Genomic DNA, 20,724 nt, shown 5'->3' with positions numbered 1-20,724 from the left:
ACTGTAAACACCCCCAAATGTGAAAATTGTTATTATTTCTAGCTCTTCTTGAGATTGAAATTTTTACAGGCTTTAATTCTGATGGAAGACAAAATTAACATTTGAGACTTGAGTCAGTCTTTGGACAGGCTTCATTCTTAGCTCATCCCAGGACCTTGAGCCATCTCCCCATCCAGCAGCTCGTGCTCTAACTCATAAATCCTGACTAATGACACAGACGTGTCGCCTTAATGTTTGTGCGGCCCAGTGACTTAATGCTTGAAGATCTTCAAATGAAAGGCACCCAAGGACAGCACCAAATACCCTCTTCAGTCTTAAAATTAAAAAAGTACCAAAAACATGGGAAAGGCAGAGATGCCAGAACCTACTGCAGCTAAAACAGGCAGCTAGGAAGAGGACAGCCATCCTTAGAATGTATTTATTTACTTATTTATTTGTGAGACAGGATCTCCTATGTAGCCCACATAGGCACTGAAATCTCCAGGATCCCCCTGCCTCTACCCCTTCAATGCTGGGACTACAGATGTGTGCCACTGCACCTCACCTAATCCTCTAATATAGACATGGGGAGAAGTTTGAACTCTATTCAAGGGTAGGAGGTGGCCCACAGTGGTAAGGAATGTTCAAGTCCTTAAGTGACTTGGGGTGTGGGAATAGTGTGAATCTTTCACCTATTCCAAATAAAAAACATAGCAACAACTTGTATTGTTACTCTAATTAAGCCAGTTTAAAGGCTTGGGCAAAGAGGCCTCTCTAAGTAGCTTGTTTGTGAGCTGTGGCAAGTCCTGCATCATGCCAAGCTCCCTTTTCAACCGCATGCTTCTCATTCCATAGTTTCGGGCCACCACCTCAGGCAATTCTATTCCTAGACTTAGAAGCCACTCTAGAGTGAACACGTGCAGGTGTGTGTTATCAGACTCTTGGCACAGAAATCCTCAAGCTGGAACAAAAGAGTAAGCTGTGGGACTTTTTACAAGATCTGTCAACCCTGAGGTCAGAGTAAGTTAAAAATAAATAACCACTACCACCACGGTGAGTTCCCCATCCCCAACGTGGTGACCCTGGTGACCAGCCAGGGTGTATGTATGTAGCTCATAGCTTGGAATGAGCCCTTGCAGAGTTCTACAGTTTCATAGCCTTGTCACTACACGATTCCCTTAAGCAACTTTTTCTTTTGTATGTGGATATAACACTACGACCTATCTAATAAATAACTTGTAAAGCGAACAAGAAGGCTGTGCTGGAAGCGTTCTGCCCCGCTGAAAATAGCTATGCAGAACGCGTGAGAGCCCTCAACCACCAAGCACGCTACGAACCGGCAGGCACCACTGTATCAACCCGTCCTTCCTGAGGAATTATGGGCCGGGAAGTTCTTTGGTAGCCACACCCTCCTGAACTGCCACGGAAGTGAGAACTACAACTCCCGGGAAGCCTCAATGAGCCCACCCTGGCCCCGCCCTCTTCCCCGCCTCATTGTGCGAAGCCTCTTGGGACTTGTAGTTCAGGAGGTAGACAACTGAGTGGTTTCAGGTCACAGAAGAACCACACGCCCCAGAAGCTCTCGCGCCACTCTTCCCTCCTGCAGTCCGGTGCTGTTTTTGTTGTTGGTGAAAGGTGAGGGGAACAGCTGATCCGTCTGTGGGGTAAGAAACTTGGCCTAACTGAGGGTGGGCTTACGCGGGGGTGGTCAACCCGATTCTCAGCCTGCGAAAGGCTAATCCGAGAGAACTGTAGAAGAGGACAGCAGGAGACTTTGGGTTTTAATACTTTACGCACTGAAGAAGCCAGCCCCATGTTTCGGGTGTTGTTGGTTTCAAGGGGGCCTTGAGGAGGTAGCCCCCGCATTCTTACGGCCTCGCTTTCTTACGAGGCCTTCTCTGTAAAAGTTCGATCCTCTAGTGGAAGCTTGAAGGAACTGAAATATTTGCTTAATCTTTTCCAGGCAAGTCTTTGCCCTCACAGACCTTCCCTCTTTCACCCCAATCCAAAGATCTAAAGGCCTTTACTACGCTGAGAGGAAAACTTGCAACTTGTGGAATGCCAGAACATTTAGAGACCAACCGCGGCGAGGACACACACACACACACACACACACACACACACACCATTTGAAGTATACTTTAGATGGCCAGGACTACCAGACATAGAGAATGTTTGCAGCTGTTACAGATTTTTGGGGGGAGGGGGAGGGGTTCGGAGGTTCTCGACGCGTTGAGCTTTGTAGACAGTTCACACTCAACCCTACCCTCGAAAGAATTGTATTTGAAGAAAACAAACTAGATGTAACGAGGGATTTTTCAGAGATGAAAATAAAAAAAAAAAAAGACATTGAAATAGGGCTTACTCCATCTCTTTTCAAAGAAGAAACTGTTCCCTTTTTCATTGCTAGCCCACCTCTCTATTTACATGGAGTATCCAATACCTTTTAAAGTTTCTCCCCGGCCATCTCAGCCTGGTGTGGGTTTGTGGTGTTTGGGGGCGTGCATATGACTAGTGATGGCTGATTGGACACATCAGCTGCAGCTGACACAGGAAGCAGATTGGCCGGCTGGAGAGAAGAGGGCTGCCTCATAGCCCTGGACTGAGGAGTGGTTTATTTTTAAGTTAACATACAATGAATTTCATTATGACATTTTCTAACACGTACATCATATGTTCTTATTCATCTATGAGTACTGTTTTATGTTTTATTTTACGTGTGTGTGTGTGTGTGTGTGTGTGTGTGTGTATGTATGTGTATGTAGATATGCAGAACTCTGAGAACAACTTAGGGAAGTCTGTTTTCTCCTACTAGGTGACTCCCTAGGTGACTAAGTTGAACTCAAGTTGTCAGGTTTGGTGCCAAGCACCTTTACCCACCAAGCTATTCCACCCCCTATCCTGTACTCTGGATTGTTGTTATCTGTTCTCACCCAATTCATATTTTCCATATTAACTCTTGGCACTTCCCTTTCAACTCCATCCTACCTTTGTATCTTTTGCCACCAACCCAAGCATATGGCAGGATTTAGACAGAATTGAGGCTAAGTGGTGCCAGCAGGAAATAGGGAATAGAGCTGAGTTAACATCCAGTCAATCGCTGGGTTTCTAGTTCTGCTCTGGGCAAGATGGGGCGGGGGTGGGGGGGTGGGGAAGAGTGTTCCATGTTGAACTCTGTCCCTTTTCTCAATAGTGAATGTACATTTCACCTTCTCAGGGCCCCTTATTTACCCAATTTCCAACCTGTCCCCTGCCTAAGGGTGGGGCTTTCCTGGCTCCAGGCCCCCACATTCCATCTCCCCACACCACCACCTTCCTGCTGAATATTTCACTCCACCCTTGAACTGCCACCTCCAGAATTTTTGACTTCCTGGAATAGAACTTGAGGGACAGAACCTGTCTTTCCTATCCTCCTCCTCTTCTCTAGTTCTCAGAGGAGAGCCCAAGCTTGCTTTCTTCTGCTTCCCTGGAGTTGATCAGGATGGACAACTCAAGGGCAGGTATACTAAGAGCTGAGGAGCTAGGATTAGGCTGCTGGTCCCTGAACCTATTCCATCTCTGAAGACTCATTGTCATCAGAGATTAGTAGTTGTTTTGGGGCATCTTACCTGAGTACAGCTTAGGCATATATAAGGGAGCCCTGCTGAGACTGAGAGGGCCCACACATCAGGTGAGTTTTGAATTTTGGAGCCAGAAGGTGGTATGTGGTGTTGGATGGGAAACCAAGAGAATTTGGAATTCCCAAGGATGTTGAGAGATGAAAAGGAGAGACACCTGGAACAGAGACTTGGTCAGTGGGGCAGTAAAAAGGAGTAGAAATTAGACAAATGAGGGCCTATAAGCCAGAGAGGGTACAACATGACAGAGTGGGAAATAGACATGGAAGGTCAGACCTAAGCCCCAGAGATTTAGAGTGATACCTTAAAAAGGTCCCACAACCTTAGGGGCTGGAACCAGGCGTGTCCTGTGTAGACAGGGACTGTGGATGGCTGCATATATGTCAGGGGAGGGAAGCAAAGTGGACAGACAAAAGTCTGACAACCCTTTCTTTCAAAGGAGAACAGGCATCTTGAGGGCAGGATGGAAGAGTCATCACTAAGCCGGGTACCATCCCGGAGTGGAGTCAACTTCCTGAATGTAGCCCGGACCTATATCCCCAACACCAAGGTGGAATGTCACTACACTCTGCCTCCAGGCACCATGCCCAGTGCCAGTGATTGGATTGGCATTTTCAAGGTATCCTTAAACCTTCTGGTGCAGGCTTATGGGACACAGGTTGGTTAGAATATGAGGAGTGACTAGATCCTTAAGATTCTCAAGTTGATGGGAGAAAGATGACACAGATGCCAGAGGCCTTCTGTATAAACTTCATTTCTCCACCTTAGCCTTTCTCTCTCTTGATAGTATAATGTCCCCCAACTTTACCTGAGTCTTAGCATCCTTGGTACCACTCATTCAGTCATGCTGACCCTTCTGTCACAAATGGATGGTGATTCTGTCACTGTAACATTCTCTTTCAGGTGGAAGCTGCCTGTGTTCGGGATTATCACACATTTGTATGGTCTGCAGTGCCAGAAAGTACAACTGATGGTTCCCCCACCCATGCCAGTGTCCAATTCCAAGGTATAAAGATAAATTGGAAACTGGGATGGAGGAGCCACAGAAGTGGTGGTTTAGCCTACAAGGTGGTAGGCTAATAGGCATAAAAAGTACAGAGGATAGCCAGGCAGTGGTGGTGCAGTCCTTTAATCCCAACACTTGGGAAGCAGAGGCAGTGAATCTCTGTGAGTTCAAGGCCAGCCTGGTCTACGGAGAAAGTTCCAGGACAGGCTCCAAAGCTACAGAGAAACCCTGCCTCAAAAAAAAAAAAAAAAAAAAAAAAAAAAAAAAAAAAAAAAAAAAAACCAAAAACAGAAACAAAAAAACACCGAGGATAAGGAAATGTGAATTCGAATAACTCTTAACTGCAGGCCTAATGGTACTCCAGTGTCATCCCAGCTACTGAAGAGACTGGGGGTAGAGGATAACCTGAACCCAGGCTATCAGCGCTGGCCCGAGCAACATGCCAGACCCTGTCTCAAAATAAATAAATAAATAAATAAATAAATAAATAAATGGACCTTGTGAGACATTTTAGCAAGTTATCACTGGGGTGGCACCAAGCACTTGAAGAATCCAGTAGAAGGATGGATTTAGAGGGTGTTAACCCTACTGTTTACCCCAAAGAAAGAGAAACTCCAGTGTAAAACAAGGAAAAGTGTGTGGTAATGTCCAAAAAGAGTGGTCATAGCAGTATGAATGCCCTGGATTCAGATCTCAACAAGCTGTTTAGCATTGAACAGGTGACTTAAAAGAGGGTCCCTGCTTGTAGGAACAATGGAGGTATTTAAAATGATCTGGTTAACACGGGTGGTGCAGTGTGTGGTACATGTTGGCACTCAATAAGTGGCAGCTGTAGTCCGTATGATGAGGAGGGAATGAATTTGAAAAAAAGAAGGTAGCTAGGCAGGGAGGAGGAGGATTCATATCTTAAGGACCAGTCCCAAGGGAGTGGACAGTAGGTAACTTGGTAACACCAAGGGACCTGCTAGCACTTGAGAGCCAGAGGTAATACTGGGGTTCTGGACCATTCTTCCCACAGCCAGCTACCTGCCCAAACCAGGAGCCCAACTCTACCAATTCCGGTATGTGAACCGCCAGGGCCGGGTGTGTGGGCAGAGCCCCCCATTCCAGTTCCGAGAGCCAAGGCCCATGGATGAGCTGGTGACCCTGGAGGAGGCTGATGGAGGCTCTGACATCCTGTTGGTTGTCCCCAAAGCCACTGTGCTTCAGGTAAGAATAGCAGACTTGCTCCTCAATCAGGGATGCCAAGGACGGTATTAAAGGGCCCCTTCTTGCTTCACTTTCCCTCCTCTGTCACCTCAACTGAAGACTTCATTGGGAGTTACCAAAGGTCTGCTCTCCAGAAACTTAGGCTTCACATAGGCACAGTCACATAGGACAGTAGAGCAAGCCATCACAGGCCGGTGTAACTCAAGGTTCCTAGAACTGAGCCAGCCTTTTCAGAGAGACACTGCCTGCCCTCTAAGTCCTAAAGGAGGTCCACAGGGTGGAGAGAAATTGCGCCAGGGAACAGGGGAAGAGGGAGGCTGAGATCTGCTTCTAGCACGGGTAAGGCAGGGCTCTGAACTACCCCATCCAGTACCAGAGGTGCTGACCACATGTGGCTCTTTGGCACTTCAGGTATGACTAATGTGATTTGAAGTATAATCACAGGTAAGATAACACACTAGATTTTGAACACTTAGTATTTTACATTTATTTATTTATTTATTTATGTATATCTGTGTATGTTTTCATATATATATATGTATATATGTGGGTACATATATGCTGTAACACATGAGAAGGTCAGAGATCAACTTATGGGAGTTGGTTCTCTCCTCCTACTGTGTAGGTTCCAAGGGTTGACTCAGGTTTCCAGACTTGGCAAGAAATACCTTTATCTAATGAGCCATCTTGCTGGCCCAGCCATGGGCCACCATCCCTCAGTTACTTTTCCCAGCCTAGGTATATGTACCTGTATGTACATGCAGAGACCAGAATGGAGGGCCGTAGAGCACTCTGGAGCTAGAGTTATTGGTGGTTGTGAGCCATCTGATGTAGTTGCTAGGAACTAAACTCTTGTCCTCTACAAGAGCTGTTTCTCTAGCCTTCCTATCTTACTAAAGTAGATACTAGAAAATTTAAACTTAAAAAACATGCCTTATATAAATGTTTCCACTAGGCCAGAGAGAGTCGTCTTAAGAGCAAAGAGGCAGGTATGAGGAAGAGAGCCCGAGGGAAGGTGAGGGACAGGGGCTGGTGGGGAAGCAGTAATTTCTTCAGAAGGGAGAGCAGTTGCTCAGAAGGTGGAAGTGATTATCTCCTCAGCGATTTAACTCTCTAGAACCATAGTCTGATAGATACATGGATCCACGTGACAGGAAGATGTTTATACCCAAGTGAGAAATAGTGCAAGCTGCTACTGCGTATTCTGTTTTACATCGATTACTCTCATTTAAACCTCACAGATGACTGGTTCAGTGGTTTGGCTAGTAAAAACTGCACTGGAGATTTACCCAGATCTGTGTGACTCTAAAGAGAGAGGCTAAACTTAGAGGAGCCCCCCTTGACACTGAGCCCTGTCAGAGGAAGGTGTCAGGCCTGGGCTGACAGTTAAGAGAGAACTATAGCTGCGCCCTACTGACTTGGTATCTCTACCCTACGATGCGTCTGGAATGGTGCCTCACAGATACACCCCCTTCTCCTCATGCTCATGTAGAACCAGCTGGATGAGAGCCAGCAAGAACGGAATGACCTGATGCAGCTGAAGCTGCAGTTGGAGGATCAGGTAGCAGAGCTGAGGAGCCGAGTGCAGGAGCTGGAGACCACTCTATCCACAGCCAAGCGGGAGCATTTGGAGCTCACAGAGCAATACAAGGTGGGAGTTGGGGCTGGTGGGGAATGGGGCCTAGACCCAGCAAATAGGAGAAAGGAAAGATGTCATTGGAGTTTTTAAGATGGTCCTTGCATCAAAGAAATGGGCTTAAGGGTAACAAGTGAGACTGAACTTTATATGATAAGAGGGATGTTCCTAATTTGTAATAAGACTCAGTTCTTTGGACCCAGGAATACTGGCATAATGCCAGGTAACAATATCTCCATTCAGCTTTTTCAAGGAAGGTGGCAGGACAGAGGTTGGGAATATAATGTTAAGCCTGAGTCTTGCCTTCACCCTCTGTCTTCCAGGGGATCTCTCGGTCCCATGGGGAACTCACAGAAGAGAGGGACATCCTGAGCCAGCAGCAGGGAGAACATGTGGCCCGTATCCTGGAGTTAGAGGATGACATCCAGACCATCAGTGACAAAGTGCTGATGAAGGAAGTAGAGCTGGACAGGTATGAGTACCTCGCCAAGGCCTCCACTCCATCCCCATGTTTCAGATGGACATACCTTCTGTCTGTCTCACTGGTTTCTCTGACCCTTCACAATCTCATACAGGGTATTCTATTTACTAGGGGTTTCTTTCTGCCAGCCCTTGTCCATCTTTCCTAATGCTATTCTATGTTTTTCATCTTCAGAAAGATAAGTTGTATATATTATATGGCAGAAGCTAAGCAGAATTAGAGATGGAATATTTACAAGAAAAGATTAGAGAGGACAGTCAATGAAAGATAAAAAGGTTAATTTCAGACCTTACTACAGGGCATGCATGTGGGTAGCTGAGGCAAGAGCATCCCTTGAGTCTAGCCTGGGAAACATAGCAAGACTCATAATGTAGTCATATAAATAAGTTGTGTATGTATATGCAGTGAATAAATAAATTAGATATTTAAAGCACAGGAAAAGAATTAGATTCCATCCTTGCTATTGGAAATGTTCATTGTCACAGCTCAGCGGTTAGAACACCTTTTGAATGTGTGCAAGGCCCTAGCTTCAGTCCCAGCACTATAAAAAAGAGAGAGAAATGTTAAAGCTCGTGATCTGGGAGTATGACAAAAGGTATAAATCACAGAATCTTTTTATTGGTTTGTCTGTTTCTTTGTTTGTTTTGAAACAGTCTCACTGTGTAGCTCTGGCTGTCCTAGAACTCACTATGTAAACCAAACTGTCCTCGAATTTACAGAGATCTTCCTGCCTTTGCCTCCCAAATGTTGAGACTCAAAACATTGGTCACCATGCTTAGCTAAATCACAGAATCTTAACACTAAGAGTGACATACAGTGTATAAGAGAAAGCCACTCTCAGGACATCAAACAGCTGTCGTTTCTGTGCCTCTTGTACAGAGCCAAGCTCTACCTGTTGAAGATGCGGAGACAGGAAGATCACAAGTTAGACCTTCCTAAGCAACATAGTGATTTATAGACCAGTCTGGGATACATACTGAGTTACAGACTAACCTGGGCTACATAGTGAGTTATAGACCAGCCTGGGCTACATAGGGTATTATAGACCAGCCTGGGCTACATACTGAGTTACAGACCAGCCTGGGCTATGTAATGACTTATAGACTAGCCTGAGCTACATAGTGACTTATAGACCAGCGTGAGCTACATAATGAGTTATAGACCAGCCTGGGCCCTGTAACAAAGAAGTCCCTGTTCTTTAAAAAAAAATGAAGAAAGAAAGAAAAGAAAAAAACACAGTTATCATAGTTATGTTTATCAAATAGTTTAAATACTGATTGACACCCATGCCTGTCTTTCAGATTCTTTTACTATGTTCAACATCCCAATTCTTTTGTTCATCAAAGAACATTATTAGGTTACTTTCATTCAGCATTGTTGGATCTTTTTTTAAAGCAACAACAAAAATCTTTGTAAAGGAAAGAGAAATTCTGCCCAAGTCTTAGGGCAGTAAGTAAAGCTATCCCAGAGGTTGCTCCTTAATGTACTACTAACCTTGCCCTAGGTCAGTACAGAGGTCTATGTTCTCAGAGGCATCTGGACCAAGAGCCCACACACTATGCTTCACGTGCCTCATCTAGCCTACCACCTGTGTTCTTACGTGATTTGGAGGCTGATGATGAGATAAAAGAAGAATGATATTTTGTAATAATGAACATGATAAGAAACTCAAATGTCAGTGTTCACTAAGTAAGGTTTTATTGGGCCATGCACATCTGTGCACACACTGTCTATGGCCTCTCTCAAGTCTGCCCCATCTGATCTACAGCAAGTTTAGAATCAATAGTGATTGTACATTGTCTTTGAAAGATTGGATTTTCATCTCTTAATTGAGTGGAAACAGGGAGCCATTGCCACAACACCCTGTACAATGATACATAAAGAAGGAAGCGGGGGGGGGGGGGGGGGCCTGGAGAGATGGCTCAGTAGTTAAGAGCACTGACTGCTCCTCCAGAGGTCCTGAGTTCAATTCCTAGCAACCACATGGTGGCTCACAACCATCTACAGTGGAATCTGATACAAACAAAAACACATAAATAAAAATATGTACTTCTTTAAAAAGAAAAAAGAAGAAGAAGAAGAAGCCAGGCATGGTGGCACACACCTTTAATCCCAGCACTCCTGAGGCAGAGGCAGAGGCAGGTGAATCTCTCTGAGTTTGAAGCCAACCTGGTCTACATAGTGAGTTTCAGGACATCCAGGGCTATATGGAGAAACCCTGTCTCAAAAAACAAACAAAAAAGGAAAGAAAAGCAGTTTATGATTATGCTCTAGAAAAACATTGGTCTGAGGTCTTAGTATTTCAGTCCAGCACTGTCGTTCCTCTATGTTGACAGGGTTAGAGACACAGTGAAGGCCCTGACTCGGGAACAAGAGAAGCTCCTGGGGCAGCTGAAGGAAGTCCAAGCAGACAAGAAGCAGAATGAGGTAAGAGATCCCAAGTGAGTTTGCTTTCTGTTATTCAGCCAGTGTTCATTGAGTCCCTTCTGAATGCTGGGCACCCATGAAGGTGGAAATGTAGAGGAGACCCTGTGTACTCACTACTCCACAGTACAGTACCTGCCCAAACCACAAAGTATCGACAGAGAAAAACCTAATCTACTCTTACAGGGTTCCAGAGAGGTAGATGAGAACACAGCTCATTAGACTTTAGAAACAACTGTCAAGTGCCCACTTACAGTGATGGCTGGAGAGGATCCCTGGGACTTGGTGACCAGCCAGCCTAACCATTTGGCAAGTAGAAACAATCGAGGAAGACAACCAATGTCAAGGTCAGCCTCTGGTCATGGGTGCACACATGCACATACATGCACACACACATGAATGCAAAGGCTATCAAAAGGGAAACGTAAGGGCCAGGCATGATGGTATGCTTGTCATTGTGATCTAGCATTCAGTAGGCTGAGGCAGGAGGATTTTGAGCTCAAGGCCAGCCTAGGCTGAGACTATCTAGGTAGGAAAGAAAAAAGGAAGGAATTCAAACTTTGAACACCTTGAGTCACAGCAAGTGGGAAGTAAATGATAACAGTTTTTAAGATGTCAACCTTATAGTCCCAGTTTACTCTTAAATTTGATAGAAAATACAAAAGAGATTTCATTCTGAGGATTACATAAAAATAAATTAACCTAAAAGCACACATCAATGGATCGGTGCTCTCCAGTGTATTGCCTTATGTTTTCATGTGCTTCTAAAAACAGTTTTTAATAATTTAGAACAAGGTTAGAGCCAAGATTATAGTTCAGTGTTGGGCAAGGCAAAAAAAATATAATGAATTCAAATAAAGTATTGCAGAACCTTCAGTGGTTTTCTCAGAACCCTGGGATTCTCTAGAAAACTCTCCAGCAGTGAAAAATGGAATTTGAGCAGGGTGTAATGATACTGTAATTCCAGCACTAGAGAGGCTGAGGCAGGAGGATTGCCACAAGCTTGAGGCAGCCTGGGCTATAGGAAGACCTTGTCTTAATAATATAGAACAATACAAGCGAAGAAGTGGATTGAATTAAGTAGAACAAAAGAAAGATGCAAACAGTGTGTGCAGAGTTTGAAGTAAGGTGTACATCATATTGTGGAGGATCTGGAGTTGAGCCTTTTTTTTCTTTAAGTGGTGAAAAATGCCTAAAGAGTTGTACTGAGAAGCACTGATCACCTGCTAGAAAATAACTAGTTACAGCACTATCCAGTCATCCCATGGGAACAGCCACGCCTGAGCTAATGTGGTAAAGGCATAATAGACAGTAGAAGATGGCTGTGGCTATGATGGAGAGTGGAAAAGCTGTTGCTTTCTTCTGTGAACTGCTAGGGAGAGAAGAGAACCAAGCATAGCACTCAAGTGTCCAATTAGATGAATTGAGAATTGCTCAGTACAGCAGACAGAAGTGACAGAGGTCCCAGGAAAGGCTAGGCATAGTAGCATGCATCTGTAATCTCAGCATGCAGTTAACATAAGCAGGCAGAGGATTGTGCATTCAAGGCCAATTTGGACCAGCTACATAGTATGACCATAGTGCAGGGAGAGGGACTAGAGACAGAGACTCCAGGAAGGGAGAGGAGGAAAAGGAAAAGGTCTGTGGTGAGAGGTGCAATATTCCTAGCTTTAGAGGCCATTCAGACTGTTGTGATTCAAAGGAAAAGTAGGAAATCAAAGTGGGTTGTGGGATGTCTCCATGTAAGACCCCAAGCTGTGATGCTCTGGACACTTCATTTGGGACCTGGATACTAGAGGTTCAAGATTGAGAGCCTTTGAGCTGAGGACCCAAGAAGAGCTGGCAAGAGCTGAATGCTTCCGCTTGTATTGAATCTCAGAAACAGACCTTGCCTTCTCTCATCCCAGGGCCAGGAAGGCAACCTGCCCCTGGTACACCAGCACTCATCCCCTGCTCCCTACCTTCTTTCCACTTTCGTCAGGTTGAGCTCCAGATGATCCAAGAGGAGAACCGTCGCTTAACTATAGAGCTGCAGGAGGTCAAGGGCCAGCAAGAAGAGCAAGGTGCTCAGGTTCAGCAACTGAAGGACAAGGTGGCACACATGAAGGATGCCCTGGCCCAGGCACAGCAGAAAGTGGTGAGTGAAGTCATGTAGATGATAGAGAGCAGTGAGAGTACCAAAGTAGTCTAGAGAAAGAGACAAAGATGGCTAAAGTAAACAACACAGTCCTGGGTCCTGATGAGTGGGCCCCCTAATTCACAAGTAGTTGCCTAAGGGATCTGATTTCTGTCCTTTTTCTCCGGAGGCTGAGCTGGAGCCCCTGAAAGAGCAGCTTCGAGGAGTCCAGGAACTTGCAGCCTCAAGCCAACAGAAAGCTGCCCTTCTTGGGGAGGAATTGGCCAGTGCAGCAGGAGCCAGGGACCGCACCATAGCCGAGCTACACCGCAGCAGGCTGGAAGTGGCTGAAGTCAGTGGCCGACTGGCTGAGCTCAGCCTGCACATGAAGGAGGAAAAGTGCCAATGGAGCAAGGAGCGTACAGGGCTGCTGCAGAATATGGAGGTAGAGGGTGACCCTTCCCCCTACCTCAGAGACTCTAACCTGTAGTGAGGTGCTCTGGGAGGAGGGAATAGGGGACGTGATCCTAGGAGGACTTGAGGAGAGGTACTCAATGGAGCAAGGAGCGTACAGGGTTGCTCAGAAACCGTTTAGGCCCCAGACATACAAGAAAGGGTCCCAGTGAGTACAATGCTATTTCCCTGGCATCCCTTGCCACTTCACCTCCTCCCTCCCATCTTTCTTTGTACCATCTCTAGGCCGAGAAGGACAAAATCCTGAAGCTGAGTGCAGAGATCCTTCGGCTGGAGAAGACAGTACAGGAGGAGAGAAGCCAGAGCCACATATTCAAGACTGAGCTGGCCCGAGAAAAGGACTCTAGCCTGGTGAGGTGCTCACAGAGTCACATCTGGGCTGGAGGTATAACATAGGGGAGTTATGGGGTGGCTTCTGGTATTACCAAAGCCTCTTCATCCAGCCTAAGACAGTTACCTGGGGCCATATTGGAGAGAGAGAGTCTAGGACTTGACCTGAGCCCCGGGGGCCAAGACAAGGGCCTTGTGGAAGAAGCACTTTGTGTGTGGAGCAAGAGAGAACCTAGTTTACTTTTGGGCCAGTTTCTTGGTGGCACACTGCAAGCTGCAGGATCCATGACCCTTTCCCCTCAGGTACAGTTGTCAGAGAGTAAACGAGAGCTGACAGAGTTGCGCTCGGCCCTCCGTGTGCTTCAGAAGGAAAAGGAGCAGCTGCAGGCGGAGAAACAGGTGAGACTCACCTGTAGTTCAGGCCCTGGATGCCAAAGCCAAGGGCTTGGAGACTCAAACTTCTGTACCATCTTGGTAATCCCTTGGCTCAGAAACTGGAATCTCTTTGAGAATGCAAAAGCTGAAAAATGGCTCTGACTCCTCTTAGGAACTAACTTTGTACAGGGGAGGAACACCAGAAGGGATCAAGGTGCAGGGTAGAGGAGAGCTCTCAATTAAAGGGATCTGCCATGTGTGACTCCACCCCATGGCGAAAGCATCTACAATGATGTCTGGGAGCAAGGAAAGCCCAGGAGGCCAGCAGGGTTGTCCTCTTACAGGCTTTGACACCTGCCTTTTTCTTCCCCAACTCCAGGAATTGCTGGAGTACATGAGGAAGCTGGAGGCCCGATTAGAGAAGGTAGCAGATGAGAAGTGGAATGAAGATGCTGCCACAGAGGATGAGGAGGCCACTGCAGGACTGAGTCTGTCCCCAATCTTGTGACACCTCTTTCCCTTCCCCCTCTTTGAGGAAAGCTATTGAAGCAGCCTAGCCTTCCCTTCCCATTCCTGGGGCCCTCTGCAGTTGAACCGTCTCCCTCCTTAGATTCCTATGGCTGACCTTTCTTCTCTATCTGAATGCCCTCCCATAGGCTGCCCTGCAGCTCTGACGGACTCTGAAGATGAGTCCCCAGAGGACATGAGGCTCCCATCCTATGGCTTGTGTGAGCATGGAAACACAGGCTCTTCTCCTCCTGGGCTCCGGGAGGCATCTTCCCTTGTTGTCATCAACCAACCAGCACCCATTGCTTCCCACCTCTCCGGGCCAGGGGAGGACAGCAGCTCTGACTCAGTGAGTAGTGAGAGCCCACATGCACAGCTGTAAGCAGGCAGTAGGGTCACACATGAGCCAGGCAGAAAGCATTTTTACTCTGGGCTGCAGGAGGCACATCTGGCCTCCTTCAAGACTACTAACAGAATGATCCCAAACCTAGGCCAGCTCAAGAATCTCAATGCTTCCAGGTCCCCTTCCCCTCCCCCACCAGCCCTGGCAAAACCCTATTCCTGACTCACTCTTCTTACCAACCCTCTGTCCGGCATCAACCTCGGCTTCTCTGCCCTTATCTGCCCCAAGTGCTGCTTCCCCACCTCAGAACACCACCCACATCTAGCCCTGTCTCTCTTGGTGCCAGGAGGCTGAAGATGAGAAGTCAGTCCTGATGGCAGCTGTGCAGAGTGGGGGTGAGGAGGCCAATCTTCTGCTCCCTGAACTTGGCAGTGCCTTCTACGACATGGCCAGGTGAGCACAGCACAGAGAGGGAAGGAGGTCAGTGTGTGCACAGCCACCAGGCCCTGCCCCCAAACCCCTCTTCTTGGCTCAACCAAGAAGAGAAGGTCACAGTGTGGTTGACAGCGATGTCAGCTACCTCCACAAATCCCAGGTGGCTTCATGTTCTCTCACTCTCCCTGCCTTTGACTGGCTTCTATGTTGTTCTAGCGTCATCTTCCGTGGAGCCCAAATTGCCCTGCTTCCCCTCTCTCCTGCCCCTACCCCCTCCCCAACCACCAGGTAGGTACCTAGGTCTTCAGGGAGGAAGGTGTACAAGGCCTCAGAGATGGAGATGGAAAAAACCACCATCCAGCACCTGTATGGCTGTGCCTGAGTTGTTCCTCATCTCTGACTTCCTGGGAGACTCTGGGAGGGAAACCTAGTGGGGGCAGTTGGGGGTGGGGGTCAGGTATCAGGTGGTGCCTTCTGCCCAGCTTTCTAGTCCTAGTCAGGTAGCAGATCCTTAGGGAAAAGAGCATTGTCACCTGACCATGGCTCTGCCTGGAGTGAGTGGGGCTCAGGACAGAAAGGGCCGATGCTGTCATCTCTCCCTCCACTGGAACCAGGATGGAGCAGGAAGATGAAGAACAGTGTCAGCCTCATTTTCAGCCTCATTAGCCAGCAGACAGAGATGGAGGGTGGAAAGTGGGGATGGGTTATGTGCTATAGACACCATCGGGGACTCATGAAGAGAGGACATGGGCATCTGAAGAACTAAGGCATCTAGTATCGTGAGCAGAAAAATGTCATAGGAGAGGCTTAAACAGGGGTGACCAGGATGGCACTTTAGGGACATCATGGATCTTGTTCCCTGAGATTCCCCAGATCAAGAAGGCAACAGAAGTTGGGCATTGTGGTGCCTGCCTGAAATATGAGCCCTTGGGAAGGAAAGGGAGGAGAATCAGGAATTCAGGAGTCACCCTCTGCTACATGACAAGTTTGAGGCCCTATATCAAAGATAAAAATAAAGGCACCAGAGCACCCTGACCCTCTCAAATTTTCCTGCTCTCTCTTTAGTGGCTTTGCAGTCAGTTCCCTGTCAGAGGCCAGCACTGGGGTCTCTGCCACCCCTCCATGGAAGGAATGTACTATCTGTAAGGAGCGCTTTCCTGCTGAGAGTGACAAGGATGCCCTGGAGGACCACATGGATGGACATTTCTTTTTCAGCACCCAGGACCCTTTCACCTTTGAGTGATATCACTCCTCCCTAGTATGTATGTATACACACACACACACACACACACACACACACACACACACACACTTATGTACGTTTGGGCTCGTGCCTATTTTCCATCACACTGGGCTCTGTAATGTTCTGCTCCTACAAACCATGCCTACGTCCCACGCTTTATAACCCCATCCTCTATGCTGACTCCTCTGTCCCAGGCAGGGATCTGTCTTGGAAGGAGTGGCTGAGTTTACTCTGGAAGACAGTTTGGAGGAAACAAGATGAAGGGGGCTTTCCCTTATGGGAACAGAATTATCCACTGCTAGCTCAAGTACATAGCTGCATACCACACACAACACTCCCTTCTGATGCCCCAAAGCCAACTCCTGGGGCACCCACCCTCTCTTAGTCAGAATTTGTTTGTTTACTGAGTCCTTCCCCCCCCCCCCGGGCCTGCATGGAGGCAGCAGCATGACCTCATCGGGTCTTTTTCAGTTCTTGGCTTCACTAGTTCTTTCTGTTACCCACTGCTTTTCACACCCACCCCAGCGTTCCCATAGCCTTAGGTCATAAGTTTGGAAGTTTCTTTTGTATTTTTATGGATTCCTATACCCTCTTAATGCCACCCCACACCCAAGTCCTCAAATGGAAAAGAAAATGTATTTGTGCCTTTTGTGAGGGATGGGGGGACAAGGGATCCCAGGTACCCCCATTTCCCAAACCCTCACCTTCTGCAGGCCCCCACAGCAATAAGAACTCCCCCTTCTCCCTTAAATTGTCCTCTCACCTGTAGTTTGGACAAATATATTTATATGATACGTGTCACTGTTGTCATAGTGTGTTCTGGTCAAGAAGCATTATTACAAAAAAGAGGAACATCAGGATCAACACTGGTGGAAGGGAGGGAGGGGGGATGATAGGTCGGTACCTTCTTACTGGGCCTTCTGGACAGGGAGCTCAAGTGTGACGTAGGCAGAGGAGCAAGTTCAAACATCTGCAGAAGTCCCAGTGTGGACATGCACATCACAGAGAAAGAAACACATGGGTCCAAAAGGAGGAGCAGCTGGACATGCCTGATGTCCACGTGGGGGGCATCAATGTCTCAGTGGGGTCTGGCCTGGAGCACACTTTACGAAGAGAGCATCTGGTGGGATGGGAAGGGAAGAGATATGCAGGAAAGAGGCCGTGTTTCCACTGTTCATGCTTGCATCCTCTGTGATCACCTTTGCTACACCCTGGGCCAGTAGACAGGTGTTACTCCCGTCAAGTGTACACCTTTGAGTAAGGTGTACCCTAAGCTCCTGCTTCTGCCAAGTGTCAGGATTTTATCATCCCTACCCACCTTATGTTCCATCTTCACATACCCCCAAGCACTCTTTGACTGTATAATCACAGCAACACATTCATCTACCCCAACCAGCTGTCTGGGTGACACAAACATCCACAGCATCATAAAGCAAATATTAAGGATCTGTGTGCTCCCCAAGGCTCTGTGTGCCCTGACAGACATAACCTACAGCTCCCTCACTCTGACCCCAAAGCACCCCTTCTCAGCACCTTCAGGTTCACTCATTGGACCACCCCCACAATTCCCTGTCTTCATCCACCCCCTTCCGACAGCACCTGGATGACATCTTACATCCTTCCTTCCTTCTCTCACGTCTCTGTCTCCTAGCAACCACATCTCATTCCCTGAATCCTTTCCAAGGAAATTGGAGATAATGGATCTCTTTCCTTTCTCCATCTCAACCTCTCTTTATTGATCCTCCTTTAATGAAAGTTAATTATAACAATGATTTAATTAATAGAATCCCTCTCTTCCTTTATTGCTTCCCGTATTAAGACTATTAATAAATACGAGCTGGGCTGACAGAGGCATTCATCACCCGCCCGGGATTCCCCCATCCCTCCTTTTCCCCTCCCTTCTTCCCCTCCCTCTCTTGGCCTATAAACTTGCCGGGGTAGTGGGGGTTAATCAGAGAGGAATTATGAGCCAACATCCCCAGCAGGAGGTGCATTTAATGAAATCATTTGTGATTTATGTCTGGGGGAGGATAGGAGGGAAGAATCTAGGACCTACACATTCTGGCTTCCAAGAGCTTGGTCCCCTAGAGCAAAAGGAGAAGGGAGACAGAAAACAGGGATCCAGACCCAGGCTGCCTGCTCCCTGCCAACGTTGCACTGCACACAAAAGCCACATGGCTAACCAAACCAAGCCATTGACACATACTGCCTCACTAGAGGTAGTTTCGAGAACCATACTGTGGGCTTTGTTCCCTCTCTCATTCCCTTCCTGTCTCCCCAGCTCTGTTTCACCCTCCTACAGCTGCTCCACACTTCTCTATGAAGCACACCGCCCCCCACATGGACATCAAGCATGTCCAGCTGCTCCTCTTTTTTGGACCCATGTGTTTCTCTGTGATGTGCATGTTCACACTGGGACTTCTGCAGATGTTTGAACTTGCTCCTCTGCCTAAGTGTCACTTCAGCTCCCTGTCCAAGCATCCCTTTGGAGCAGGGAGAGGGACAGCTGGGCTCTGGTTCCAGCTCTGCTTCTATACAATGGGTGGTGTTAGGCAATTCACCCTTTCAGTACCTCCGTTCTGAAATGGACGGGTTCTTATCTCCCTGTTTCCCAGCTTCTGTGCAGAAGCTGAGAGCTGAAGGCCCTGGAGTGAGAAGCCAGGTGAAGGGGCAGCAAATAGGTCAATGCCTGTCAGTATCTGTCATCAAAGGATGGATCCAGATGCCAGGGCTGGCCTAGCTTGTGCAAGCCCTGGTCAGATCTCCTGGGAACCTTGGTGGCTGCTCCATCTACAGGAACTTGAAGTGTAGATAGCTTAGTGTGCCAGTGCAGGGTCTTCATTAACTAGTCCCAGTGTGCTCTTCCACCTCCCAGCCTGCTCTGAGGAACCCTGTGCTACAGTGGAAAAGAACCGTTTCACAAAAGTATGCACTGTTTTTAAATGACTCTGAGCAGCTGCTTTTCTGTCCACCCAAAGGACGCTTCAAAGCCTGCTTGACTTCTCAGTATATCCTCTGAGAAGAAGCATAGAACATATGTGGCATGTTTTTAAAAATACACTATGTCAGTTTAGCATTCCTGGAATCTCAGGAGCTGGGAAATGGATAATTTCAAATTCAAGGTCAGCCTGAGGTACATCATGGCATCCTGTTTCAAAGGACCAGAGGCTGGTTACGTGTGGTGTCTCATACTTGTAATCCTAGCATCCAGGAGGCTGAGTCAAGAGTATGTTTTCAGGGTCCAAGCCAGCATAACTGCAGATTGAGACCTGTCCTAAAAAAAAAATCCAGGCAGTGATGGCACACGCCTTAATCCCAGCACTCCTGAGGAAGAGGCAGATGGATCTCTGAGTTTGAGGCCAGCCTGATCTACAGAGGATAGCCAGGACTACACAGAGAAACCCTGTCTTGAGAAGGAGGAGGAGGAAATGGAAGAGGAAGAGGGAGAAAAAGAGAAAAGGAGGAGAAGAGGAGGAGGAGGGGGAATAAGGGCTAGAGATAGAACCCAGTGTTGCAAACCTTGCCTAGCTTGGGCAAACCCTGGTCTTATCTACAGCACTGCAGACAACAAAAGTCCATCCTCTATCATGTGCACAAGGTTTTCATCTTTTTGTAAGTAACATGAGGGTAGACTCTGAGTTTATATGTCCTTGTGGCTCCAAAAATCTAACATAGGAACTGGCACAGGAAATTATTCCTTAATATTTTTAATTATAGTAGGGAAAAGGCTACTTCATACATGAAAAATGATACATAAAGAATAAAATGAACATTACACTGAACTCAACAAGCAGTTTTCTTTTTTGTTTTTGTTTTCTAGACAGGGTTTCTTTGTGTAGCTTTGTAGACCAGGCTGGCCTAGAACTCACAGAGATCCACCTGCCTCTGCTTCCCTAGTGCTGGGATTAAAGGCATGTGCCACCACTGCCCGGCTCTTTCTTTCTTTGTTTTATGGATTTTTTTAAAGACTGGGTTTCTCTATATAGCACTGGCTGTCCTGGAACTCTCTCTGTAGGCCAGACTGACCTTGACTGGATGAAAGATATGGAGTACCACATCTGGCTAATTTTTTTCCTCCCTCCCTCCCTCCCTCTCCCTGTCTCTCTTTATTCCTGTCTTTTTTTATTATATTTATTTATTATGTATACAACATTCTGCTTCCATGTATATCTGCACACCAGAAGAGGGCACCAGATCTCCTAATGGATGGTTGTAAGCCACCATGTGGTTGCTAGGAATTGAACTCAGGACCTCTGGAAGAGCAGTCCGTGCTCTTAACCTCTGAGCCATCTCTCCAGCCCCTATTCCTTTCTTTTAAATGTGTATGGGTGTTTTGCCTGCATATATGTCTCTGAGTATGCATGCCTGGTACTGGAAGAGGCCAGAAGAAGACATCAGATCCCCTAGACCTCGAGTTATAGATGATCATAAGCCACCATGTGGGCTCTGGGAATTGAATCTGGGTCCACTAGAAGAGAGGCTAGTGCTCTTAACTGCTGAGAGTTAAGCACCATCTCTCCAGCCCCCATCAATCAGGTTTAAATCACCA

The 20,724-nt window shown here is 47.1% G+C and overlaps 1 protein-coding gene across 3 annotated transcripts; it reads left to right on the top strand.

The window, feature by feature from the left end:
• Nucleotides 1–1,516: 1,516 nt before the first annotated feature.
• LOC100768405 (calcium-binding and coiled-coil domain-containing protein 1) lies at nucleotides 1,517–16,976 on the top strand. Of its 3 annotated transcripts, XM_027396747.2 has the most exons (16): nucleotides 1,517–1,643; nucleotides 4,036–4,215; nucleotides 4,500–4,602; nucleotides 5,621–5,811; nucleotides 7,304–7,462; nucleotides 7,771–7,919; nucleotides 10,265–10,355; nucleotides 12,334–12,489; nucleotides 12,659–12,913; nucleotides 13,168–13,293; nucleotides 13,576–13,671; nucleotides 14,027–14,135; nucleotides 14,304–14,503; nucleotides 14,844–14,950; nucleotides 15,149–15,220; nucleotides 15,998–16,976. In XM_027396747.2, exons 2-16 carry the CDS (start codon nucleotides 4,060–4,062, stop codon nucleotides 16,173–16,175), a joined length of 2,148 nt encoding a protein of 715 aa, XP_027252548.1. In that variant the 5' UTR covers nucleotides 1,517–1,643; nucleotides 4,036–4,059; the 3' UTR covers nucleotides 16,176–16,976. The 3 variants fall into 3 exon arrangements, with proteins under 3 accessions (XP_027252548.1, XP_027252549.1, XP_027252550.1); XM_027396748.2 differs by lacking the exon at nucleotides 15,149–15,220; XM_027396749.2 differs by lacking the exon at nucleotides 4,036–4,215 and having other exon boundaries at nucleotides 1,524–1,643.
• The last annotated feature ends 3,748 nt before the right edge of the window (nucleotides 16,977–20,724 follow it).

This window comes from Cricetulus griseus, chromosome 2, assembly GCF_003668045.3.
Source record: "Cricetulus griseus strain 17A/GY chromosome 2, alternate assembly CriGri-PICRH-1.0, whole genome shotgun sequence".
In the NCBI taxonomy this organism is placed as follows: Eukaryota; Metazoa; Chordata; class Mammalia; order Rodentia; family Cricetidae; genus Cricetulus; species Cricetulus griseus.
The sequence above is the reverse complement of the archived record's forward strand: the minus strand, read 5'-3'. Positions and strand labels throughout refer to the sequence as shown.